General features: G+C 42.2%; 1 protein-coding gene across 3 annotated transcripts; it reads right to left on the bottom strand.

Annotated features, from left to right (window-relative positions):
• Window positions 1–306: 306 nt before the first annotated feature.
• On the bottom strand, window positions 307–26,457 carry LOC115194087 (S-adenosylmethionine decarboxylase proenzyme). Of its 3 annotated transcripts, none has more exons than XM_029753441.1 (9): window positions 26,138–26,457; window positions 13,115–13,201; window positions 6,614–6,740; window positions 6,321–6,483; window positions 6,080–6,122; window positions 5,776–5,920; window positions 5,058–5,150; window positions 4,810–4,965; window positions 307–4,662 (listed from the first exon to the last, which is right to left on the bottom strand). In XM_029753441.1, the coding sequence occupies exons 1-9, from the start codon at window positions 26,245–26,247 to the stop codon at window positions 4,519–4,521; spliced, it is 1,068 nt and encodes a 355-aa protein (XP_029609301.1). In that variant the 5' UTR covers window positions 26,248–26,457; the 3' UTR covers window positions 307–4,518. The 3 variants fall into 3 exon arrangements, with proteins under 3 accessions (XP_029609301.1, XP_029609307.1, XP_029609314.1); XM_029753447.1 differs by having other exon boundaries at window positions 6,321–6,465; XM_029753454.1 differs by having other exon boundaries at window positions 6,321–6,423.
• Window positions 26,458–27,239: the final 782 nt, after the last annotated feature.

Genomic DNA, 27,239 nt, shown 5'->3' with positions numbered 1-27,239 from the left:
AGACTGCCTATCCTCTTCAAACTCGGTCCTGGGACCATGTTTTGGTTTTAGCAAACAATATGTGTCGCTTTGGGCCATGAGACATTGAAATTAAATGTGAGCCTTGTAACTTCAAATGTTTATCAATTAATTTAACATCTTGAATCATGACCAGTCATGCATCAGACCTGATCCTAACACCGGCGTTATTAATGCCATATATTTATGTGCAGGTTGGATATTCTACAGTTTTAGCTCAACGCAGTGGACTGGACTTACTGCTTTACTTCAGCTTATGCCCAATGCTGATAAAAAAAAAGTCACACAGAAGAGTCATCTTTATTTATTAAAGCATCAAGCTCATAGTACAGATATATTTAGCACATCTTGACCATCCAAAGAATAACAAAATAATTAGAACAGCAAAGTTTTCCCTTCAGTACATCCTGTAAGTTCACCCTGAAATCAGGGGCGGTGTTTGACTTTTCCCTTCCCCAGAAAACACAGCACGGGATTCTAAAAAGGTAAGGCAAGAACAATTTCATGATCCAAATATATATATATTTTTTAGAAGCTAAGTTTGGAACACTGGTTTTACAACAAAAAGGGTTGGACAAAAACAAAATATGGTTGGTCCGTAGGCAAAATTGCACCCCCCCCCTCCCTTTTTTTTTACGCTATGTTCCAAACCAACAGAACTAACCCCTACGCAGATCATCAAGTCTAAATATGACTTCATCCAAAAACAGTAACCAAAAGTTACCTTTTGTGAAATGTGCTGGTGCCCATTCCCTAAACCAGTCACTACAGCTCTTAGAACACAGAGGCTGGTCAATACAGGCATAAGAATGACATTTCAGGTAAGGATACCTGGCGAAGGTTGGTCCTCAAAAAAAAAAAAAAAGCGAAACCATTCCAAAAAGCCAGACATATTGGAGGGAAGATATTCCAAATTGTCAACTTTGCCCAGGTCCTTACATGAAACAACTAATTCTAATGGTCCACTTGCAACGTCAGTCACAATTTCAGCTTCCTGGGGAGAAATTGTCGTTGTCTACGGTACACCATCACACTACATGACCAAAAGTACAGGGACACCTCAAACATCTCATTCCAAAATCATGGGCGTTAATATTGAGTTGGTCCCCCCTTACTGCTTTTAAAAACAGCCGCCAATCTTCTGGGAAGGCTTTCCACTAGATGTTGGAACATTGGCTGAAGGGAAGCAAGTCCCTACAGCACAGGAACATTCGTGAGGTTGAGCGCTGATGTTGGGCGCTAAGGCCTGGCTTCACAGTCAGTGTTCCAATTCATCCTAAAAACGGTGTTCAATGGAGTTGATGTCAAGGCTCTGTGCAGACAAGTCAAGTTCAACCACACCGATCGACAAACCACAAAGTCGGAAGCAAATAATCTAGAATGTTATTGTATGCTGTTGAGTTAAGCGTTCCCTTTAATGGAACTAAAGGGCCTAGCCTGAACCATGAAAAACAGCCCCTGGCCATTATTCCTCCTGCACCAAACTTTAGATGGCACTATGGGGCAGGTAGCGTTCTCATAGCATCCGCCAAACCCAGATTTGGCCATCGGACTGCCAGATGGTTAAGCATGATTCGTCGCTCCAGAGAACGCGAAACCACTGCTCCATATTCTAAAGGCGGCAAGCTGTACACTCCAGCTGATGCGTGGCATTGTGCATGATGATTTTGGGCTTGTGTACAGCTGGTCGGCCATAGAATCCCATTTCACGAAGCTCCCGACGAACGGTTCTTGTGCTGACGTTCCAACCTGCATCTGGAAGCAACTCTGTAGTGAGTGTTGCAACCGAGAACTAAAAAATATATATATATGCGCACACACACACTTAAAACGCATTTCAGCCGTCCTGTGAGGTCTACCAATTCGCTGCTGAGCCGTTGTTGCTCCTAGATGTTTTCACTTCACAGAAACAGCACTACCAGCTCTAGCAGGGCAGAAATTTGACGAACTTACTTGTTGGAAAGGTGGCATCCTACGACGGCGATACATTGAATGTCAGAGCTCTTCCTTAAGGCCATGCTACAGCCAATGTTTGTACGATGTATAAAATTGTGCACACCTGTCCGCAACAGATGTGGCTGAAATAGCTGAATACACAATTTTGAAGGTATGTCCAGACTTGTGTGTATATAATGTATGATCCATTCTCTGGTGTTTTAAGAGCTTTCTGAACTAGCGTGACCTTACAGTTCCTAACATAATGGGGCAACGCAGCACAGGTTATAACCCTCAGAAGTAGCGCTAAAGGCAGGCCAGAAACAGCAGTCTTAATTCTTTATTTTTTTTAAACAGCAGTCAAAAACAAAAAAAATGTTCCCCCAGGTTTGTCAGCAAATTCAAATCAATCTGCATTCACTGGCAGGGGAAGCATCATGAATATTACTGACCAGCCCGAGAAGACAATCCCACATCCTAAAAAAAAATATATATAAAAACTCAATTTCAAAACATCAATCTCTGTATAGTAACCATATAGATGAGGGCCTGCCTTCAGCACTAAGGTGGCAAAGTACACAAACATTAACCCCAACCCACCTGTTCAATAAAACATCAGAATGCCTCAGTCCCATCTACCTGAGCTGATGAAACTGGAAGGTGAAGCACATCACTCTACACAGGAGGAACAGACCGCAGAACACTACACTGTCAAGCAATACAGAACTAGTCACATGCACCACAGCGTCACAGGATTTTTCCCCTCACTGAACAAAGGGTATTGATTGTGCTCCAAAAAAAACTGCAGTGGAGTCACATTTGGGACCAATTCAATGCCAAATGTCTGCGCACAATAAAATTAATAAAATGGTTTATGCAACAGTTGTGTGGAATGATCCGGGATCACCCTGGCATGCTCAGATTGGTGGGCCTCTATTGTGCGCTTACCGATTCCTGTATAGGGGGGGAAAGAGAGGATGTACATTGTTTATAAAAAGAAATGCTTTGCTGGGCAACCGCTGCACTAAGCAGAGTCTGAGTCATTATTTCCATTCAGGGCCACACGGTGCAGCCAGGAGCACCACTCTGTCAAGCATGGTTCTGGGGCCAGCTGACAGTCTCACTGTATGCTACGGAGACCTGCTGGGCCGAGGGACAATGGCTGACCATGCTGGACGGCAAAGGGCATTGTTCTGGCCCACACCGCAGCTACAAGGGGACTGAGTCTCCTTGAGTCATTTACATTCAGATACAAGCCCCTCAACGGGCTCCTCTAGTCTAAACATGGCCCTCAACATTCACAGTTGGCACAGCCTTTGTTCTTACATGACTGATCTAGTGTCAAGTTTGGACTTTGAAAAAAAAAAATGTGTTCAATTAATGCATAAATTAAGTGTTTAAAACAGAATTCCATGAACCAGATGCTTCCTGTTGGTACAGTATACTTAAGCAATAAGGCACACGGGGGTGTGGTGTATGGTCTGATATACCACAGCTTTCAGCCAATCTGCATTGAGGGCTTGAACCACTCAGTTTATAAATGTAGAAGGAGCCTTGGTGTAAATGTGAACATGTATTACACATCCCATACTGTGAAGTACCCAACTGGACATTAAATTATTTACACTAAGGTGTATTGTTGCATGGGGAACAGTTGAAAGCCCGTCTTTGTGGACACATTCAACAGCTAAATGTATTGTCGAGGTGGAGAGAAGCATGGCTGACTGAACGGGAGGTTAACCCAATTCTAGCATTTTGGCTCCGGTGAAGTTTACAGCCAAGAACAAATTGACCCAGCAGTCAGCCTCTATCCAATCCTCTGGTAACGAAACACTGACAAAGTATGGCATTTTGATTTAAGGAATTCATTAAATAGGTTGATGCTACATGACAAATAACATTATGGGCCAAAGCTCACATGCTTCTAAATCACTCAAAGACCAAAGTCATGAAATTCAATAATCTAAAAAAGGGTTGGCGTTTTATGTTCGGGTACTGAGGAGTCCTGCTCGAGCTGAAAAGTGTTCTTAAAGTGCACTCAAAAACAAAGACATTTGCAACAGATCAAATAAACAGCAAATCAGTGAAAGGGGGGGGGATTGCATTTCAACTTCAACATTTTTTTAAATAAATCGGTAAGCACATAGAGGTGGACCCATCTGAGCATGTCAGGGCCCTGGACTAGTGGGCACGGAAACCCTGTCTGTGGGGAATGAGGGGGGAGACCTGCAGGAAGGGGCCGCTGCACTGGGCACACGGGGCAAGGCTGGACAGCCTCAAATAGAGCATGTTTAATTCCTCGACATGCACTTCAAGATCACAGCAAGAGTGCACTAGACTATCTAAACAGAGAAAAGAGCTTTCATGCAAGAGAGCTAAGTTATAGGTACAACAACGCATACAATTCAAACTATTAGGGCCTGTGGCCTCGACGCCAAGAAATCCTGAACAACAATGGCAGCAGAGTGGAGTGGGCCTCTCTGCTTGGACAGAGAGACGGCCGCGGGGGGCGAGGCCTGCGACGCAGCCTCCTTTCTTTTTACGCTTCTTTTTCATTCTTAAACCTCAACTTTGCTGATTCTGCTGGCGGCTCTTGGCGTAACTAGTAAAGACAAAATTGTAATCGTTGAATTGGGCCAACTGGCGGTCGAGGCGCTTGTACCCCTCGAGTTTCTGGGCGGAAGAAAAGACACTGCGACATTTGGAGCTCTACAGTGAAAAAAAGAGAAAGGGAACAGGTTAACGGTGAAAATGCCAAGTACAGTGAAGCCATAGAGTCAATTATAGAGCACGTTTCTGAAAAGCAGAGCCGAACATCCACAAGCAACAACGGAACCGTTTTGAACGAGAACATACCTGGTTAACAAATAGCGTTGTCACAAATTTTCCTGGCTTAAACACGTCCACAACTTTCCTGACCAAATCATCGTAGGACGTCTGAGAGAGGTTGGTTTCGAAGCTGACATAGGAGAACTCTGGCTCTGGAGTGATGTGGATCGTCCAGTAAGTTCCCTGTAAGACAAAAGACATTGGTTTTCGATAATGTCCCAGGTGTATTTGTAGAGAAGACCCTGAAGACAAGACCATTGACAAGATCCACTTACATCAGTCTTCATTCCATTCATTGAGTAGCCGCAAGGGTTGAACATTGTGGCGTCAATCACAGAACCTGGTATCAGGTCACGAATTCCACTCATCTGAAAAGACAGAAAAACTGACTAATAATTGCACTACAAAACAGCAACTACTAGTTGACTGATGAACAGTCAGCTTTATGATGGTGTTTATCTATACGATAAGGGGAATATTGCTAGTGGGCACCAATAGGGATAATTTGATATAAATATGAGCAAGGCATAGCTCGATATTGGTTTATTCTTCCTGTTCACCTACACGATTGTTTAAAAAAAAAAATTTAAAAAAAATATCCCCGCATGCACAAAACCCCTTTCACAGACCATCAACATATAATTTCCTGCTCATGGGACGTCAGTTGATGAGCTTCCAATTGTACACCAACTGGTTCGGTAAGTTAGGGCGCCCCCTCCCCCCCCCAGAACATTCACATCTAGCACAATGGGCAATCAACAAGCAGCGGTCACGACTTCAGACACAATCAGTTGAAATGCATTTTTATAAAACCGTATCGAAAACCCCTCCCCCCCAGATATTTTCCATATTAGTACCAATCACCAGGGAAGGTCATTAGACAAAAACCACAATAGATTACTGTCATAAAGACAGGTCCCCCTGAACAGTACCCTACTGAGTGACCCCTCTTAAAAGGAAACAAAGAGAACAGTGCTAGTCAGTGGGCCTTACACGAGTGACATCATTTGCAGAAACACCGTCTTTCATGAAGAACTGGTCCATAATTGCTGGATCAAGGTCACTCATCAGAACTTCCAGCGTCTGATCCGCATGCTCGTTCTCCCAGAACTCTGGCAAATCCAGAGTAAACAGGTACCTGCAGCGAAACAGCGTACAGGAAAAACATGCACGCATTCAGCAGCACTGAACAGTGTAGTTAAAGTCTAACAATGGCAATGTCCACTGCATTATTCATTGTCATTAATGGAACAGTATCTTGAGTATATTCCTTCAGTATCAAGTGTTGTGACCTTACCAGCAATCAGAGTTCAAACGTCCCATACAGTACGCTGCTCCGTCTGGAAAAGGAGAACCGCATGTCATTTCTTTCTCTCATGTGCCCATGTCTCATACTCTGTCCTCTAAAATCAGTAGAGGATAAAACAGCACAGCCTGTACAGCGTCGCTGACTCACCCCATCCATGAATTACCAGTCACGCCCATGGTGATTAGAGTTCGAGAATGGAATTTAGAGTATGGAGGGGATTAGTACTTACTTGGGAAAATCTGGCTGAGAAATTCCACTTCCTCCTGGAAGTTCCGATGAGGGAACTCCTGATGGGTGGGCTTCATGAAGTTCTTGCGAGAATAGAAGAAATTCTGTAGGTAGTGAGGAGATGGAGTTAAAACCTCTGACCTATCCTGTCCACGAGAACGTCGCTACAAAAACAAGACAGTACAAAGATTACATGAGCCTCACAAAATGTCTTGCCGCATAACATGGTTTATAAACGGTGGGTAATTCTTGGTTTGAAGAAACATTTAGGTCATGCGTGGGTGTCACACTGACCTCGATGGCATCAAAGCCACAGTACTCTCTGGCGAGTTCCAGCAGAGGCATCAGTGCTTGCAGTAAGAGGGTGGTTCCACATGTCTTCAAAATGAAACGTCTCTTGGAGACAAACATGCTACTCTCACTGAAAAAAAGGACAGAAAGAAATGGAAGATTAGTTATGCATGTTACACACGTACAGTTAAATATAGCCTTAAGCCTACATTTGTGACATGAACGCGACTGACATCCAATATTACAAACTGTGTTCAGAATTAAAATAGAACAATTTGTTTCCCCAGGTTTGAGTTTCTACAACTTCCAGTTGAGGTTGTAAGCCTTCCAGCTAGGCACCATGACATGCCACCCTTGGCCAGGCATTACCCTAGTGACAGCTTACAAATGATTCTATAGAGCAGGGGTATTCAACTCTTACCCTACGAGGTCTGGAGCCTGTTGGTTCCATTCTACTTGATAATGAATTGCACCCACCTGGTGTCCCAGTTCTAAAAATCAGTCCCTGATTAGAGGGGAACAATGACAAAATGCAGTGAAACTGGCTTCGAGGTCCAGAGTTGAATTTGAGGGCCCACGTAATAAAACAAACATAGGCGAGTAAGTCATCAAATGCCTTAGGTTCACTTCAAACTGCCAGTGTGAACAAGGCATTAGTCACAGACGACTTCCAGGGAGACGTGCAGAGTGATGTTTTCTTAATAAGGAACAGTCAGTTGACTATAGCATAGCCAGTGAGACGGTAGGAGTCGAAGATCAGTCATGTTTTGTCTACTTGCATTCAAGCCATCACAAGTAGTCCTTTCCTGAAATCAGGACTACGCCGTTCCCATATCATCAACAAACAGTTGACAGCTGCCACTTCACTACGCAGCTAGCTCTGATCCCGTCAAGGTTGGTGGATCCACCACCTCCCTTGTGATCTGTGCGCTCTCCGAGGGTTGTAGGTGGGACCGGCGACCTCGGCCTTCACAACTACCCCACTCAGATGACACCCCTAGTCCATTGGGTCTCAGTGGGGTCCGCCACAACCAGATATCAAATTCATTAATAAAATGTAATGTCTATTACTAAAAGATTAAACACATTTTGGCCAAGGGATCCATGGAATAACTTAACAAAAGGTTTACTACAGTGTTAATAGTCTGCGGTTGCCAAACTTTTTATAGTCCCGTACCCCTTCAAGCATTCAGCTGCGTACCCCCTCTAGCACCAGGACCCTCAAATGTTTTTTTTGCCACCATTGTACAATACATTTATTAAACATAAGAGCGAGTGGTCACAACCCAGCTCATGGAAAGTGACAAAAAGCTCTAATAGGACCAGGGCACAAATAGTCAACGTTGCTCTTTATCCATCCATCCATCCCGTAATTTCCAGACTATTATGCGCACCTGAATATAAGCCGCACCCACTGAATTAAAAAAAAAAAATATTATTTTGAACATAAATAAGCCGCACGTCTAAGCCACAGGTGCCTATAAGTACATTGAAACAAATTAACTTTACACAAGCTTTAACAAAACACGGCTTGTAACAAAAAATTAGCAGTAAGCTTTAGTTGTCTTTTTGCACTGAGTCAATTCCTCAAGCTGCCGTTTCCAACGTCTTATCATCGACTCATTAAGACCAAGCTCCCGTGCAACAGCTCTATTTCCTTTTCCAACAGCCAGAGCAATCGCCTTCAACTTGAAAGCTGCATCATATGCATTTCTCCGTGTCTTTGACTTGATGAGGGTGACAAAATGACTACTGTAATCAGAATGGGAAGTTTGAGCGCTCGATTTAAACAAAAAAGTTTGCCCTTAACCCCTTTGGCAATTTCATTAGTCTAATGAAAGCTTCATGCCGCCAAAAAAAAAAAAAAATAACTGAGCACGTCACAGAATGTGTTTTTTTGGATAAATCTTTTTTTGAAAGCGGCAAAAACCCATATATTTGCCGCGTCATTGTTTAAGCCGCGGGGTTCAAAGCCTGGGAAAAAAGTAGCGGCTTATAGTCCGGAATACATACATACATACATACATAGCTCAAAAAAATAAAGGGAACACATCCTAGATCTGAATTAATGAAATAATCTTAAACACTTTTTTCTTTACATAGTTGAATGTGCTGACAAATCACAAAAATAATCAATGGAAATCCAATTTATCAACCCATGGAGGTCTGGATTTGGAGACTCAAAATTAAAGTGGAAAACCACACTACAGGCTGATCCAACTTTGATGTAACATCCTTAAAACAAGTCAAAATTAGGCTCAGTAGTGTGTGGCCTCCACGTGCCTGTATGACCTCCCTACAATGCCTGGGCATGCTCCTGATGAGGTGGCAGATGGTCTCCTGAGGGATCTCCTCCCAGACCTAGACTAAAGCATCCACCAACTCCTGGACAGTCTGTGGTGCAACGTGGCGTTGGTGGATGGAGCGAGACATGTCCCAGATGTGCTCAATTGGATTCAGGTCTGGGGAACGGGCAGGCCAGTCCATAGCATCAATGCCTTCCTCTTGCAGGAACTGCTGACACTCCAGCCACATGAGGTCTAGCATTGTCTTGCATTAGGAGGAACCCAGGGCCAACCGCACCAGCATATGGTCTCACAAGGGGTCTGAGGATCTCATCTCGGTACCTAATGGCAGTCAGGCTACCTCTGGCGAGCACATGGAGGGCTGTGCGGCCCCCCAAAGAAATGCCACCCCACACCATGACTGACCCACTGCCAAGCCGGTCATGGAGGATGTTGCGGGCAGCAGAACGTTCTCCACGGCGTCTCCAGACTCTGACACGTCTGTCACGTGCCCAGTGTGAACCTGCTTTCATCTGTGAAGAGCACAGGGCGCCAGTGGCGAATTTGCCAATCTTGGTGTTCTCTAGCAAATGCCAAACGTCCTGCATGGTGTTGGGCTGTAAGCACAACCCCCACCTGTGGACGTCGGGCCCTCATACCACCCTCATGGAGTCTGTTTCTGACCGTTTGAGCAGACACATGCACATTTGTGGCCTGCTGGAGGTCATTTTGCAGGGCTCCTCCTGCTCCTCCTTGCACAAAGGCGGAGGTAGCGGTCCTGCTGCTGGGTTGTTGCCCTCCTACGGCCTCCTCCACATCTCCTGATGTACTGGCCTGTCTCCTGGTAGCGCCTCCATGCTCTGGACACTACGCTGACAGACACAGCAAAACTTCTTGCCACAGCTCGCATTGATGTGCCATCCTGGATGAGCTGCACTACCTGAGCCACTTGTGTGGGTTGTAGACTCCGTCTCATGCTACCACTAGAGTGAAAGCACTGCCAGCATTCAAAAGTGACCAAAACATCAGCCAGGAAGCATAGGAACTGAGAAGTGGTCACCACCTGCAGAACCACTCCTTTATTGGGGGTGTCTTGCTAATTGCCTATAATTTCCACAACAGCATGTGAAATGTATTGTCAATCAGTGTTGCTTCCTAAGTGGACAGTTTGATTTCACAGAAGTGTGATTGACTTGGAGTTACATTGTGTTCCCTTTATTTTTTTGAGCAGTATGTGTGTGTGTGTGTATATATATATCTCCTTATTTGCTCATCAAAAATTGATAACTCACAGGTTAATGAGAAGGGTGTGCTTTAAAGGATGCACATAACTCTGCAGTGTTGGGTTGTATTGGAGAGAGTGTCTTAAATCATTTCAGTCTGTGCCTGTTTTTAGCTCATGCTAGTGAGGGCTGAGAATCCACTCTCACATAGGTACATGGTTGCAAAGGGCATCAGTGTCTTAATGTGACTTGCCAAGGCAGAATACTGAGCATCTGATTAAATTTAAGTCACAGAACCGCTTGTTGCAATTTCGATGAGGCTCTCTTGTTCAGATATCGGTAAGTGGACTGGAGGCAGGGCATGAAAGGGATAACGAATACAGTTGTTTGTATCATCCGTTTCGGGAAAGTACCTGCGTAATTGCGCACCCAACTCTGGTGCTTTGCTATATCACAATTGGCATTGTCCGTAAGCTTGAGTTCATTTGCACACAAAAATCATACAATGATGGAAAGACCTGTGTGTTGTCCTTGTTAATGCAGATAGAAAAGATCTCCAACTTCTTAATCAGAGCCTCAATTTTGTGCCGCACATTGAATATAGTTGCGGAGTCCCTGTAATCCTAGATTGAGATCATTCAGGCGAGAAAAAAAAAACTTCACCCAGAGACCAGTCGTGTGAGAAACTCATCATGCAAGCAGTCAGACAAGTGAAAATTAAGCTAGTCTCAATTAAAAAAAAAAAAAAAAAAGTCAATACTTTGCCTCTTGATAACCAGCGCACGCATGTTGTAAATGCGTTAAATGGTCGCTGCCATTATCATTGAATAGTGCAGAAAATGCACGAGAGTTCAGGGACCTTGCTAAAGTTAACCGTTTTAACTGTAGAGTCCAAAACATTTTAAGCTGTCAGGCATTCCCTTGGCAGCAAGAGCCTCTCGTGGATGCTGCAGTGTACCCAAGTGGCGCCGGGAGCAACTGCTTGCACGCGCGTTACCACTCCACTATGTCTCCCTGTCATGGCTTTTGCGCCATCAGTACAGGTAACATTTGGCTACATGCGGTTCATCAGTGGAATTCCCACGAGAGTGTAACAGTTAATGTGATTGGATGTTAAATAATTTGACTAGGCTACCTGTATTTGACATTGTTATTTTGCTGAACACTAGATGGTTTAATTTTATTTGGCAGTGAAATGAGGCTACTCAGGCGAGAACTGAATTTTTTTTATTTTTTAAATCCGAGTCACATTTTTGTTTGGCGTACCTGACGGCATTGCGTACCCCAGTTTGGGAATACCTGGTCTAAAATATGTTCTTAACCCTGGGAAGCTCACAGGGATATTTGTAACCATCCACAGTACTTCAATTATAAAATAGGTTCAACTCAATACTTATCATTAAAAACAAAATGTGTAAAATATTAGCTTTATTAGGGTTTCCGTTAGGAAATTTGACAGCATTTGAAAATTTCCTGGACATACGGATTGGGTGCTTAATGCGATTATGGCATCCACCCACAGTGCTCAGAATAACAAATCACACTTAGATTACGGTAATGAATCTTAACAGAACACGCAACCCAACGGTGGGAGGAGTCCTGACCGAATTCCGACACTCACTTTGACGATTTTAGATAAACTGTACAGGTTTACCTTTTCACAGCCAATAAGAGGAGTAACGAACAGCAAAATCACTAGACTATCTACTATCCCACATAGTAGACCTATACTACTGGTAAGCTTGTTATTCTGTGCAAGAAAGAAATGGCCTACTCCAGACTGGGACAGTTGTGGAACAATAGATCCAATTCATACAACCAGTACATCAAAATAACTTGAAGGTATTGAGGCTGTTCAGAACATTTAGCTTAAAAACAGTGATAAACTAGTTTACAAATAGCTTTGCAGCAATGCTCACACAGCAGTAGACTACATGCACATGTGCCATAATACAATTTGATGGAAAACAGATTTCAAAAGCGCACTGCACATGTGAGCTGTGGCATGTGAGATTAAAATAAGCGAGATCTAAAGAGCCAACAACTAGCATGGGTCGCTAATATGACAAGGATTGTGCCTTTGGATACTGGAAAATTAAAGTTGATGTGAAAACAAATAGGACATGACAGAAATAAGCTACTTGTTGCAATGGCAAGTCTTATAAAATAATTGCCTCCACGTTTATAGAAACGGATTGCTTCAAAGTAGCCGCGAGAACACAAGTACATACCTCATAATATGAAGTAAAATGTTGGTTTCACAATTAACTACATTGTTTTCAAAATGCATACTGCCTCCTGCGCTCTTCGCCTCGTGGTGTGACGCGCTGAAGCCTGCTTACCGTTGCCAGCACTTAAAGGTGAATGGGAAGCTGCGCTCCAACTACCGGTGGAGAATAAATAAAGCAGCCATTTTTAAATTGTGGCCATCAAAACCAACATTAAATTGCATTTTGAACGGTTCGCAATGATTAGTCAAATAAAAGCATGTTTCACTCCCGCAGCAACAGGAGCTGTAGCAGCAGCTCTCGCACTGTCTGACAGATTCCCCCTCAAACTAAGTTTTGTATCCATTTGTATGTGGTGTGATAAGAATCATAACGACTTAAGACATGTTCCAATTTAATTCCACGAAACTGTGCAAATGAACCTATAGACCGATAAGCATTTCCATCAATGGCTAAAAAGCATTGTGTTCCCTCTTCTGCACAATTGGCTGGTGCCAGTTTTATTTAGCTGCTTTATTGGGGGCCAAAAGCTGGCACTTATCACCTGGGTTCAGATAAGACCCAGGTCATTAGGCCCTTCAGATAGAGCCAGAGACACCCTTCACCCAAGGGGAGAAGACAGTTTCCATGCAGCCAGCCATACAGCCACTCGTAATGAGAAGATTACAGATGACCCAAATGTAATACCTGCCTCCTAATCTGGAAGAGGAAAAAGGTACGTGCCAAGGTGACAGAGGCAAACAGAACAGGGATCCGGTCGCTACTCACCTGAGTATATAAGCTTCCTGCTTGTCGGTCTTCGTCACACTTATGATCAAACAGTGCACATTCTCCAGAAGTTTGTCCCACTCAAACCTGAAAGACAAAAGCATTTGTTGATGTTTTTTTTTTTTACTGAAGTTAAACACTTTTTCTCAATAAAAAAAACAACCCTCAGAGCCGTGTCTGTAGTTCTATTGCTAGCAGACTAAATTAAAACATTGAGCTATGCTAGGGCTGGACAATATGGCCTAAAAATACTCTGATGTATGGGCGACTCACAATATACATCAAGAAATGTTCTAAATAAGCATCGTTGTACAATTAAAGGTCAAATACACTGCATTTAAAAACAGTCAGCAATAATCAAATGAATTCAGGGCTTCAAGATATAGGCCAAATAAACCTTCCAAACAAGCCCAATACAATTAAATCAAAATAGTTAGCTGCTTTTTTTGTGCAATAATCACTGATCTGGCATTCAAGTCCATCTATCAAATTGCCCTTGTTACAAATTTAAATACAACCATGCTTAATGCACTAATAATGCCCAACTTCTTGTAGCAGGTATTAGACTATAGAAAATTAACAGGTGTCACTCAAGGCCACGTGCTAGTGATTAGCCGGCTAATCTTTATATTTCAAGTTCAGCGAAATGTATTATCAGTTTCTTTATGAAAATATTTAGCGAACGCCATGACCTTAGCTAAAGCAAGGGGGTTATAGCAGCACAAGCAGACTAGAAATGAAGGCCAACTTAGAGGAACTTGAGGCAATAAAATCTTTTAATTCTGGAAAAACACCAGGGCTTGACAGTATACCACTGGAGGCATCAGACCTTTGATGTACTCAAATACCCATTAGCATGTTTTACTCTTATACAAATGGTACCCTCAGGTACTCAAGGTCTGATTTCATTACTTAAAACAGGACCCAGGTGTTAAGTGTAAAGATAGCTAATGTAAAAAACTGGAGGCCTCTAACACTTCAATGTTATGCCAATATCCTGGCGAAATGCATAGTACCGATTTTTTTTTTAAAGTCTAATATTGTTCATCCTGATTAGACTTTTTTTTATTTTTTTTTTACATGGGCAATATACAACTATTACTTGAAACAATAGAACATAATGAAAAGATAACAGGTCTGGTCTTCATAACAGATTTTGATAAGGCATTAATAAAGTATGACTAGAATTTATATATAAATGCCTGGATTACTTTAATTTGAATCTCTTATACAATGGGTTGAAGTTCTGTACAGCAACCCCAGATGTAAAATAGTAAATGTTACTTCCCAGAAGGTATTGAGCTTTTAAGAGGAGTCAAACAAGGCTGTCCGTTGTCTCCATATCTATTTATTATGGCCATTGAAATGAGAGCCAACAAGATCAAGGGGTTGAAAAAAACAAAAAGGGTCAATGGATGCCGATGACTAGTTTATCTTAAATCCGCAAACTGGATCCCTGCAGTCTCATTGACTATCTTGTTCCATTTTCTAGCCTCTGGATTAAAACCTAGTGTGTACCATATTATGTAAAGTGTTTACACTACCTTGTTTACCAATAAAATGGGCAGATGGTGAAGTAGACATACTTGGTATTCACTTTTAAAATCTAATAAACTTAAAATGAATTTTAATAGAAAGTTAGCAAAACTAGATCGGATTCTGCAACCATGGAGGTAAATACTTGCCTATTTGTCCCATCACAGTTTACTTACTAATGGCACTGCCTACTCCAGAAAACTCTATCATATGAGCAAAAAATATTTCATAATGATTATGAGTTTGGGGTTAAAAAAATAAATAAAAAAATTAAATCTCACTAAAAGCTTCACTCAAATTATACTTAAACACAAAATGGTTCTCCAGTAGGTTAAGGCTCTACCTGTTCAAAGGTTGCCTTTAAATTATAACTTTTCATTTCTATACATCATTATATTTATGATATAAATAGACAGATGTGTCATATGCAGTTAGAATGTAGGGAACTTGTTTGACTGCCATAACCAGTTTCATCTGAGGACAAAAATGTTGACAGCTGGGCCATACAGGTTGCAAAATAAATGTACCAAGTCCATGGCACATGGTTTATGAACTGGTACAAAAACTACACTTGATTCAACAGTCTTTAAATTATATAACCTTCTTGCCACCAACAGAAGAGAAATATGGCATACAATCTCAGCTCTGTAGATTCTCTTGGCACCAATCAATAGACTATTTATTCTGGTATTTCCCCCATGTAGCTTGTTTCTGGTCACAGGTTCAGGAATGGTTCATAAAAAAAAGAAGTGCACTTAACCTTACAAATAGCAGTGTTGGGCAATTTGGAAAGCCATAGTCAATAAATAATATACTCGTAGGAAAGGTTATTTAGCTCATCTGTGGATACAATTAAAAAACATTTAACCTTTTTTCTAAAGTGTATCACAGCACAACTAATATATGGCACATGGAAACCAAATGAGGGTGGCCTATGATAGGTAGGTGGGATTAAAGAGTTGGTATTCTTTGCGACTGTTGCACATAAAAGTACCACGTACGCATATGTAGCAAAAAAACTAAGGTCTGTCCTCTGAAGAGGGGGGGGGGGGGGGACGAATAAAAATAAGTAGACTACAAATGCATGCTGAGCTCGTGAAGCTCCAGCCTTTGGGAATCTTGCTCCAGTCAAGTTGGGCATGCTCCACTCCTCAAGCAGTGCCTTCGGAAAGTATTCAGACCCATTGTTACATTGCAGCCTTATTCTAAAATGAAATACATAATCTCAGCAATCTACACATAATACTCCATAATGTCAAAGCAAAAACCGGTTTAGACATTTTTGCAACTGTATTAAAATTAACAAATACATTTACATAAGTATTCAGACCCTTTGCTATGAGACTTGAAATTGAGCTCAGGTGCATCCTGTTTCCATTGATCCTCCTTGAGATGTTTCTACAACTTGATTGGAGTCCACCTGTAGTAAATTCAATTAATTGGACATTTGGAAAGACACCTGTCTATATGAGGTCCCACAGTTGACAGCGCACGTCAGAGGAAAAAAACCAAGCCACGAGGTCGAAAGGAATTGTCCGTAGACTGCCGAGACAGGATTGTGTCGAGGCACAGATCTGGGGAAGGGTCCCAAAAAAATGTCTGCAGCATTGAAGGTCCCCAAGAACACAGTGGCCGTCATTCTTAAATGGAAGAAGTTTGGAACGGCCAAGACTCCCTACAGCTGGGCCCCCCCCGGCCAAACTGAACAATCGTGGGAGAAGCGCCTTGGTCAGGAAGGCATCCAAGAACCTGATGGTCACTCTGACATGTCTCCACAGAGGAACTCTGGCACCAAGAGACCCTTCCAGAAGGACAAACATCTCTGCAGCACTAACCAGTTAGGCCTTTATAGTACAGTGGCCAGACGGAAGCCACTCAGTATAAAGGAACATGACAGCCCGCTTGGAGTTAACCAAAGGCACCTTAAAACTCAAGACCACGAGAAGAGATTCTCTGGTTTGATGAAACCAAGAACTTTTTGGCCTGAACGCCAAGCGTCACATCTGGAGGAAAACTGGCACCATCCCTACGGTGAAGCATGGTGGCAGCATCATGCTGTGGGTATGTTTTTCAACAGCAGGGACTGGGAAACTAGTCAGGATCGAAGCAAAGACGAACAGCGCATAGTACAGAGACATCCTTGAAGTACTGAGCATTCTGGAGCAGGTTCTCAGACTGGGACAAATGGTCACCTTCCAACAGAACGACCCTAAGCACACAGCCAAGACAACGCAGTAGTGGCTTCGGGACAAGTCACTGCATGTCTGAGTTGTCCAGCCAATACCTGGACTTGAACCCGATCGAACATCTCTGGAGAGACCTGAAAATAGCTGTGCAGCAACATTCCCCATCCAACCTGAGAGCTTGAGGGGACCTGCAGAGAAGAACGGGAGAAACTCCAAACACAGGTGTGCCAAGCTTGTAGCATCATACCCAAGACTCAATGCTGTGATGGCTGTCAAAGGTGCTTCAACAAAGTACTGAGTAAAGGGTTTGAATACTTATGCAAATGTGATATCCGTTTATTTTTAATAAATAGGCAAAAATCTGTTTTTGCTTTGTCATTATGGGGGTAGCGTGTAGATAATGAATTTTAGAATAAGGCTATAACTTCAAAATGTGGAAAAGTCAAGGGGTCTGAATACTTTCCAAAGGCACTGTACTCTAAGGTGCACACAGGTGAGAAATAACCAAAAATACAACATGCGGACAAAAACGCTCATAAAACGATAACCTTGATACTTACAGGCATTTGGAATGTCGCACAAAAACAAATTCGGATTGTCCCCCAGCCCTAATCTAAGCTAATCATTTTACGATTCCATAGATGCAATTTTGGGTTATCTAATTAGCCCGACAAAGAAATAAAAAAAATGGACAGTGACAGTGAAAAACAGAGCTGTTTGACAAGTTAACTCACCTTCCAAGAAAACAGACCAAGCTCCAGTATTATACTCATGGATTGTGCCGGGTCCAGAGCCCTGGCATTCCCTTGCAGGTGCTAGAACTTCAACTAGGCTACCTGGTTAAATAGGTGAAATTTTAAAAAGGAGCGTTGCGCAACCCTGGCAGAACCCCACACGACTTGACTGCCCCTTTAGTGGTCACACTGCAAACAGCTTTGGCTTTGTGACCTTTGAACAGGAAAATGTCCTCAGACCAGTATAGAATCCATTTGCAAAGAGCCTCCAGCTGTGTCTAACATTCAGTCCTCACCTCCAGGGCACAGATTTCTCAACTAGGGATCTCATGATACGATACATGTGGCAATATGTTATGTATTGAGATTGTCACAATTCTATAGGTATTGTAATTCTATAGGTATTGTAATTCTATAGGTATTGTGATTCGATACTGCGATTAGATGTTCAAAACATATTGCTCACTAAATGTCTGCTGCAGAGAGAAAATTAGAAAATTAGTTAAGCGGTCATGGATTCAAGTGCTGAAAACCTGTTGGCTCTATTTATCCATTGGTGTGTTTAAGAAATGTAATGTGCATAGCAATTAGGCCAACTTAAGTATGGTGAGCCACAAAACATCCAAACAGTTTCAATTAAATCAGGAGCGTTCCTTAAAAAAGGACAACTCCGCCACTTTACTAAACACCCCATAATAACCAAAATGTTTAGTAACGTGTAATTTTACGATGTCTGTTTATTGACTGCTCAGTGCTGAGCAAAACCAGAAATTCCTTCTGACATTAAAGTAGAATCCCTGAGATGACGAATACAATAATTGGACAGTCATGTTCAGTGATCAAAATAACTATCTGAAGCTCTGATCATATTTCCTCTTCCAGCTATATACACACACACGCGTTTCTCTGGTTGTCTGTCTAATAACGTCCGGAATTATTTTAAAATAGATGATTGAATACCTGATATTTATAGCCAGCTTACTCAAATTTCTGGTCAATGCTCAAACTCCCATGATTTCATTCAGCGAAACCACTACCACCATGAAGGACTGAAGTTGCCACGCCTGCAGCCATTGTGCCCTTTGCAAATGCCTTTATTTTCATATTTACGTGTAAACTACATATTAGTTCCAAAAGACCTCCAGTGTTGGATGATTGCTTGGACAGTCACTAAGGCTGCATGTGTCTTATTGTTGAAAACATTGCTAGAAGCAGTAGGTTTAGATTCTTAGCTAGCATTGCTAACATTAGCGCCAAATATACAGGCTGCAACCCTATACATTCTTAAACCGCTGTTGCAAACACTTATTTTTTGGCATGTAGCAGTCAGATTAGCTAACAGGCTAACTAGAAACAGTAACTTATGGTTAGCATAGGTTGTTAACATTAAGGTGGAATTATTTTCTTCGGGGCAAGCTGTCGAAAGTATTCCACAGGGATGCTGGCCCATGTTAACTGCAATGCTTCCCACAGTGGTGTCGAGTTGGATGGATGTCCTTTGGGTGGTGGACCATTCTTGATACATGGGAAACTGTTCAGCAGCAGCGTTGGAGTTCTGGACACTCAAACCTGTGCACCTGGCACCTACCATAACCAGTTTAAAGGGACTTAAATATGTTGTCTTACCAATTCACCCTCTGAATGGCACACACCCCATGTGTCTCAATGCTTTAAAGTTACATCAATAAGGGCTCGTATCTAGACTGGCCAGGTGAAAGCTATGTTCCTAATGTTTTGTATAATCAATATATTCAACATGACATTCATGCAAGCATAATATATTTACAACCCAAAATTAAAATGGGAAATGCACTCATAACATAAGCAATATATTTAGACTAAGCTTAGCCTGGGCTTGATAGACAAAATGCACCCTGGGAATCTTAGTATGCTGTAGACGAGGGCAATACAGAAGCTTCAAAGTGGCAAAAACAAGTAATCATTTCTAACAAAAACGATAAAAGTGTATCATATCTTACAGTAGTGCATATATACACACTAACTGGTAATGTGGCAGAATTGTCCTTTAAGTAATAGATGTCAAAATAAGCTATAATAGTTTAGCTCATCCAGCCACCGACATCAATTTCCATGGTTGACATAAATCACCATTCTGCCCAACTGCGCAAGCCTTGGGCAAATAACCCTGGCAACAAGAACATTGATGGCAATATCCTTTACAGGACCAGGACTCATTTCAGGGGTCATCAAGTTTGGGTCACACTCTTACTAGAAGAGTCTGGTAACATCCCAGTACCGATCGAGTGGCTCTCAATGGAGCGCTGTAGTAGCTCACATCTCAGTGTGACATGGGCACTATAGCTATTCCTGGTGACGATGGACTCCATTCTTGCCTGGGAAATTTGAGGGAAAGGGAAAGCCAGGATAAACACAGCCAAATAACTGATATTTGCCATGTGTGCCTGGGTTTGTGCCTATCTGGGGAACTATAAGTTTGCAACACCCTCAACGTAGGTCAAATGAATAGGTGAACTTTCCCCATTAGTGGCAGCTCTGGTCAACATTCCTCAGTCAGACAATACACCAAGAAATGTTGGTCAACAGCCCACAATTTGATGAGGACAGAATTTAAGCAGCTACTCAGCCCAGAGAAAGTCAGCGGCATAGGTGGGTGTGAGGTACAGATTCGTGAATCAGATGCCCTTGGACTTATTTGGACATTGGCAGGCATCCAGCACCCCTGATCCAGAGTCTGAGCAGTTAATCTTCCCTGGCTGTAAATTAATACCCGCTGTCATTCATTCTGTAAGCCTGACACTTTCCTAACCCAGATCTGATGATTATGTTCTAAAACAGAACTCAAGCTTTCCCCTACGTTGGCAAGAGTAGCCATGAACCTTGCCACATAAGGGGGGGGGGGCTATAATGCACCAAGTAGACAGTGCACCAATACTCTCAAACCAGGCATGTTATAATTTGACAGTGAATATTCTTGATTTTAGATTAATCAATGCCGATCGACAACTAATACACAGCTTGTCTATTTCATACTGGCGCATACTCCCCTTGTCAATTTATTATCTTATAGCCTACTTTCGAAAAGCCTAAGGTAGGCCTAGTTTCATTAAAATAAGTTAAAGGAAGGAGAATCATTTGCTTGTGGCTTTAATTGACAGGTCTTTTTACGTTGGGGGGGGGGGGGGGGGGGGAGCATTCTCTATAGGCCTATATGTCCAGTCATAAAGCAGCATGTGCAGACTCCATCTTTAATAGGAGTCAAACACTCATGTAATGATTTAATCTTGCTTAAGGCCTATTTTCAGTAGATCAGGCAAGATTATTTCTCTCATTACAGCATCCTATCTGAAGACCATTGCCACTGGAAAACGTGAAATTATTTAAGGGCTTAGTGTGAAATGTTTAGTATCAAAATTGGATAAATATTTTCTTTATTTGCAAAAGACAAGGTAGGCATATAGCTTTATTTTGACTCCGCCATGCACAATTACGAAGCGATAGACCCTCTTCAACCTAGCATTCTTTGTAAATTCAAATTTATAAGTAATAACAATTAAATGCCATGATAATAACGAAGTGTAAAGGCTTGTTTCAAATAGGTTTTAAGAAGCATATCCACCTAAAAAGTGTACAAACAGAATTGTGATCTCCCTTTTTACATAGGGGTTTACAGGCCTAACAGTACGCACACCTATTTAGTCAAGAGTTTCCTGGACTCCACAATCCCCTGACCTCAACCCAATAGAGCTGTTCGGGATGAGTTGGACCGCAGAGAGAAGGAATAGCAGCCAACAAGTGCTCAGCATATGTGGGAACTCAAACTGTTGGAAAAGCATTCCAGGTGAAGTTGGTTGAATGCCGAGAGCGCAAAACTTCATAAAATTTCACTAGGCAAGTCAATATTCTTTTTTTTTTACAATGACAGCCTACCCCAGCGACGCTGGGCCAATAGTGCCCCACCCTATGGGTCTCCCAATCACAGCCAGATGTGGTACAGCCTAAGGCTATTTTGATTTGTTTAACACTTACTAAAATGATTTCATATGTGTTATTACATAGTGGTCTTTACTACTATTCTACAGTGTAGAAAATAGTAAAAATAAAACAAATCCTGGAATGAGTAGGTGTCCAAACTTGACTGGTACTCTACATTGAAACAAAATGGACACTGAAAGGAGAAAAGGAAAAAACAGTAACAAAGTGTAACGCTCTAGTGAAGTTGCACACATTGAGTCTGATTGATTATGTGTCGTCAATATGAAAATGTGACATCTTAATTTGTGTACTGGATTTAACTGATCATTTCAGCCAACCAAGCATTCAAACAGAGGCATGGTGGAGAGGGCACGTCAAGAAACCTAGATATTTAAGAGCAGTGTATGCCCCAATGTAGTGTTTGCCAAACTAAGGGCCGTGACCCCATGTGGGGGTTGCCTGATTTGAAAGCGGGGTTGCAAAAGCAACTGAAATAAAACGGCGCTTGGTTCATAGAACTGGGGTTGTCAGTAACCGTCGGTAGCCGCTAGATGCTCTTGTAATAATGTGGCTCTTGAATGTTTTAAGCTAAAAAAAATAAAAATGTATAAAAATCACTCAAAGGTAGACTCTTGGCAACACGCATGAGTGGTTTCCGTCTGATGCCCAGAAGCCGAGCAGGACTTTCTTGAACAGTAGGAAAGACTAGCGTTGTCTAGGTTCCAGATGTTCATATCCTCATTCAGTCCACACTGGGATTTAGAGTATTATTGTCTTAGTACACAAGGGGGAGCCCCCCCAAAAAACAAAAATCACATTTGGCGTCCATTACCAGAACGCCAACAAAATGCTAATGAGCGCAAAGACCGGCAAACCAGCTCATGAAGTTGTGGAGTCAGTACTGGAGTCTGCCATTTCAGCCACACCCATAGCGAGCTGTATAAAAAACATTTGAAAAATGGAGCTCACTGCCACGCCTTACTGAAGAGCTCAGTGACTGTCAACGTGGCACTGGCAGAGGATGGCACCTTTCCAACAATGTGATTGTCAAGTTCATGCTCTGTTAGAGCTGCCCTGGTCAACTGTAAGTGCTGTTATTGTGAAGTGGAAATGTCTAGGAGCAGTAACGGCTCAGCCGCGAATTGGCAGGCCACAAGCTCACAGAACTGGACTGCAGAGTGCTGAAGAAAGTAAAAATTGTATGTCCTCTGTTGCAACACTCACTACCAAGTTCCTTCCAGATGCAGTTTGGAACGTCAGCACAAGAACCGTTCGTCGGGAGCTTCATGAAATGGGTTTCCATGGTCGAGCAGCCGCAAACAAGCCTAATATCACCATTCGCAATGCCAAGCGTCAACTGGAGTGGTTGTACTCTGGAGCAGTGGAAACAGGTTCTCTGGAGTGACGAGTCACTTACTCATCTGGCAGTCAGATTGGCAAATCTGGGTTTGGCAGATGAACGCAACCTCCGCCAATGCATATTGCCAACAGTAAAGTTTGGTGGCGTAGGAATGGTCTAGGACTGTTTCATGGTTCGGGCAAGGCCCCTTAATTCCAGTGTAGGGAAATCTTAATGCTACAACATACAATGACATTCTAGACCATTCTTTGCAGCATCAGTTTGAGGAAGGCCCTTTCCTGTTTCAGCATGGCAATGCCCCTGTGCACAAAGCGAGGCCCATACAAAAATGGTATATCGAGATCGGTGTGGATGAACTGGAAAGCCAGGCTCAACCTCACTAACGCACTTGTGGCTGAATGGACAAACGTCCCTGCAGCAATGTTAAAACATCTAGTGGAAAGCCTTCCCAGAAGAGTGGAGGCTGTTAGAGGCGGGGGGGGGGGGGGGGGGGGGGGGGACCAACTTCATATTAACGCCCATGATATTGCAATGAATTGATTGACGAGCACGTGTCCACACACTTTCAGTCATGTATTGTAGGTAGGAGGTACCGAAAGTCAGAATTCTTTTTATTTTACAAGCAAATGAAAAAAAATGTATGCATGCTTGTCTGGAGGAAGAACAGTACTGTGTGGAGTCGGAGCTGCAACGGGCCTGCCTGCTTCTTGGAGAAGAGGTGAGGCGTAGACGGGCACAGAACATTGGCGGAAAAAACTAGGAAATCAGCTGTACAGGTAACTCATCCAAAGGGCTTTGACTTTAAGCACAGCAGAAAGCCAAAACAATATGCCCCACAACCTTAACTAGCAAGTTAACCTTAAGGGTCGACGTAACATTCTTCATTTTTCCCACGCAGGAAAAAGAAAATGCGTAAGAAATATCTTGCGGCGTTCCGTAAACACAGCTCTATAATGCTTTCTATTGTAATTTCTGCTCAGCATCAGATTAATGTTTTGCTTCAGTTGCATTTCTCCACTTAGATGAGAATTCATGAACGGGCATGCCATCAGAAGACACCTGAATGATGTGTTGCTACAGACTATTTCTCTGGTAAAATGCAATATTAAATTTAAGCATTAACCATAATACTTTAGGAAATGTAGCTGGTTATATTCTTTATGATAAAGATATGGCCATGCATTGTTTTTAGCAACAACAAAAAAAGTTTATTGTAAGCTCAATTACTTGTGCGGCTGCCAGCCAAAGTTTCGCACTACTGTTGTCATTGACAAGCCATTTCCTGCTTAATGATTTATACTATTTCCTATGACAGAAAACTGTAGTTGAATGTCCCTGATCACTATTGAGAAAAACAAAACACCTTTACTTTCAATATAAAACAAACCCTGTCAATACACAGCTGGACTCACCTGTTCCTGCTTTCTCCTGCGGTGCTATTTACAAACACTTGACTGGCTCAACTGTTCTGGGGAACTAACATAAGCTTCATAATGTGATGTGAAATGAACACCATCTGCTTAGTCTCCTAAAGTAGTGCACAAGTTCACTGCAGGTATTTGCTTAAAGTACAGATACATTTATTGAAAAACGTAAAATTGTTAGCAGTTTTGTAAAAATCACATGACCATTTCTAAACATCCTGGTACAGCCCAAGCCTAGACCAGGCACTAAATCAGACTGGGTATATAGAATAGAAAAATCAATCTACATAGTAGACCATACAAAATTGCTTGATGATCTTCTGAACTATCCACTAACTAATGCATTTGTCACTTCAAACCATACTTCCTTTAGATTGAAATTCAAAAGTACACTCAGGCTAATTTGTAAATAAAAAAAGTCATGCCCCAAATAAAAAAAGCAAACATTGGCCAATTAAATCACTTTTCTTTTTTTTTTTACATGGTGGGGTTTTGAAATTCTCCAAATGTGGTCATCACGGAGTAAATAAAAGTTTGAATCTCTGCCCTACTGTTTGACTTAATCATACATAACAGCAGTTTGCTGGAACTCCAAGAAACATTCTCACGTATTCAAAAAGAGCATTTCAATAATTTTAGTATGGTTGATAGTAACACGTCCTTTAACATATTAGGGCAATGCATTAAGGGCCTAGTTTATGAAGTTGGAGAACCACGAGTGAGTATCATGGAACTCTATTATTTCATCGTACCTGCACAAGTAATAGTAGCAAGAGACTCCAAGTAACGTTAATGAAACTACAGACCATTCATGCATTGAGTCCGATTGAAGATTCGTTTCTCAGATAACTGGTGGGCAATCAACTCAAACGGATCATTATCCATTACATATTGATTATGTTTATAGGTTTAGTTCATTCTGCATTGCAGATGTAAAGCTTAACAGAAAGACAGCCAATAATATATATATATTTAAAGTTGCCACAAGGCACGGCCCCAAGGCACTACCACATGCTTAGCATGATGCTAGGGCCCACATGCGTGACGCAGGAGAACAAATGAAATGGAAAATTACTAAACCTAGTTACACAATGACAACTTCACAAGTTGAGTTGTAGATTTAGTGAGCTACCTAGCTTTTGACATAAGATGCATTACTGCATAAAGATGCACGTGTACGTCGGTCTAACTCCAAATGCATGCGCAGTATGCGAAAAACCCGCGCAGTCAAACTCAACCCAATCGTACCCTTTCTCTTGCCTGGGTAACAAAAAAAACTTACTCGATTTCAAATACGTAGCCAGCCGGATACCTTACATTGCATCAAGCCATATTTAGATACATTTCTGAACATGTTAGAATACAAAGATTTTTTACTGGAGACCATGCTTGACAGTTGGATGAAATATAGGTAGACTAGCCAACATATAGCGAACCATCCAACAAACAGGTGACATGGTTAACGTTAGCTAACTAACACCGATTGAATGAATGACTCAGCTAGCTACCGCGCTAGCAAGCGCCAAGCTACTACAGCTAGCGGTCGAATATGGGGGATGGTAATTCATTCGGCCACCACATGACATGTCAGTGAAAGATGCTATGGAGGTTCACGAGATAACTGGGCTCGTTGTCATTAAACAGACTGACTAGCAAGAGGAAGAAAGCCTGGTTACGATGTTTTTAGCGATTGTTGAGGGTTGATTCTACAGCCAGTCTTCAGATGACGGATTGCTTGTGTCCATACAGTGCCACATGCTAGCAGCTTAGCTAGCAAGCAAAGTCAAGTAGAGACAGGCATGCATTAATCAAATCTTCACTTCACAAACCTTGGGATGGTACGGAGGTCCCCTGTTCCTTTATTCTCATCTTGCCGGGAGAACCACACCTCCAACAGCTTCTCGGTTCCCTCGAAGAAGTGTGCACCGTTCTCTTCCATCGTGGCACAGCAGACACCAATAACAGAAATTAAATGTCGGTTACGTTTTCAACTTAATTAGCTAGTCCTTGCTTGATCGTTATAATTTATTAAGTACAGTCCTTTAGCAATCCAGGTGTAATTTCTTGGTTTTACCGTCTTCCCTTTTACAGAGAATACTGTAGAGCGACTGCTAGCTAATATCGCCGGCCATACTGTGGAGAGCGCAGAATGAGGGCTGCACAGTGATTTTATTCACCTAGCCTATCACGTCACCCTCAAGTTAGTCGAATCACATTGGCGGGTCCTTTTCATTAAGTGGCGATTGGCTGAGGCAACTGTCAGCATGACGAAAGTGTGTACATTGCTAATCTCCAAACATATTACAAAATGATGGTTATGCCGATTCGCTACATGTACCTCTCTCATGTAACAGCTCAAGGCAATAGGTGTCAAATGGGGGATAGTATAGTAGACTATTCCTCTAGTTGAGGCTACTTGAGAAAAACCTCACTTGATTATTTCAATTCAAAAACGTATTGGAGACCTGCACATGTTGGGTCAAACTACAAAAGAGTAACTGACACATTTGTTAATTTGAGTAGTATATAAAACACGAAATGTTACAACTGATCTCCCCCATTCTTTTTGAATGTTCATGAGTATGCAAGTGCAGTAACTGCACTTTAAGTCTCCCGAGTGGCGCAGCGGTCTAAGGCACTGCATCTCAGTGCTAGAGGCGTCACTACAGACCCTGGTTTCATCCTGGGCTGTATCACAACCGGCCGTTATTGGGATTCTCATAGGGCGGCGCACAATTGGCCCAGCGTCGTCCGGGTTACGGGAATGTTTGGCCGTCATTGTAAAATAAGAATTTGTTCTTAACTGACTTGCCTAGTTAAATAAAGGTTAAATAAAAACTGTAACGCAAAATGCGGACTGTAGTTTCACGGACCTTTTACTTCCATGTTGATAACTCAAACTGACGTTTTTGTAAACTACCTTCCCCAGAA

Source organism: Salmo trutta, chromosome 1 (assembly GCF_901001165.1).
Source record: "Salmo trutta chromosome 1, fSalTru1.1, whole genome shotgun sequence".
Taxonomy (NCBI): domain Eukaryota; kingdom Metazoa; phylum Chordata; class Actinopteri; order Salmoniformes; family Salmonidae; genus Salmo; species Salmo trutta.
This window is presented reverse-complemented; position numbering and strand designations above follow the sequence as displayed.

Coding starts and splice junctions, on each gene's coding strand:
- LOC115194087 (XM_029753441.1), bottom strand. CDS start 26,247: ATGGAAGAGAACGGTGCACACTTCTTCGAGGGAACCGAGAAGCTGTTG. Junction 13,202..26,137: donor GACCTCCGTACCATCCCAAG/GTTTGTGAAGTG, acceptor TTTGTCTTTCAG/GTTTGAGTGGGACAAACTTC. Junction 4,663..4,809: donor CAACGCTATTTGTTAACCAG/GTATGTTCTCGT, acceptor TTTTCACTGTAG/AGCTCCAAATGTCGCAGTGT.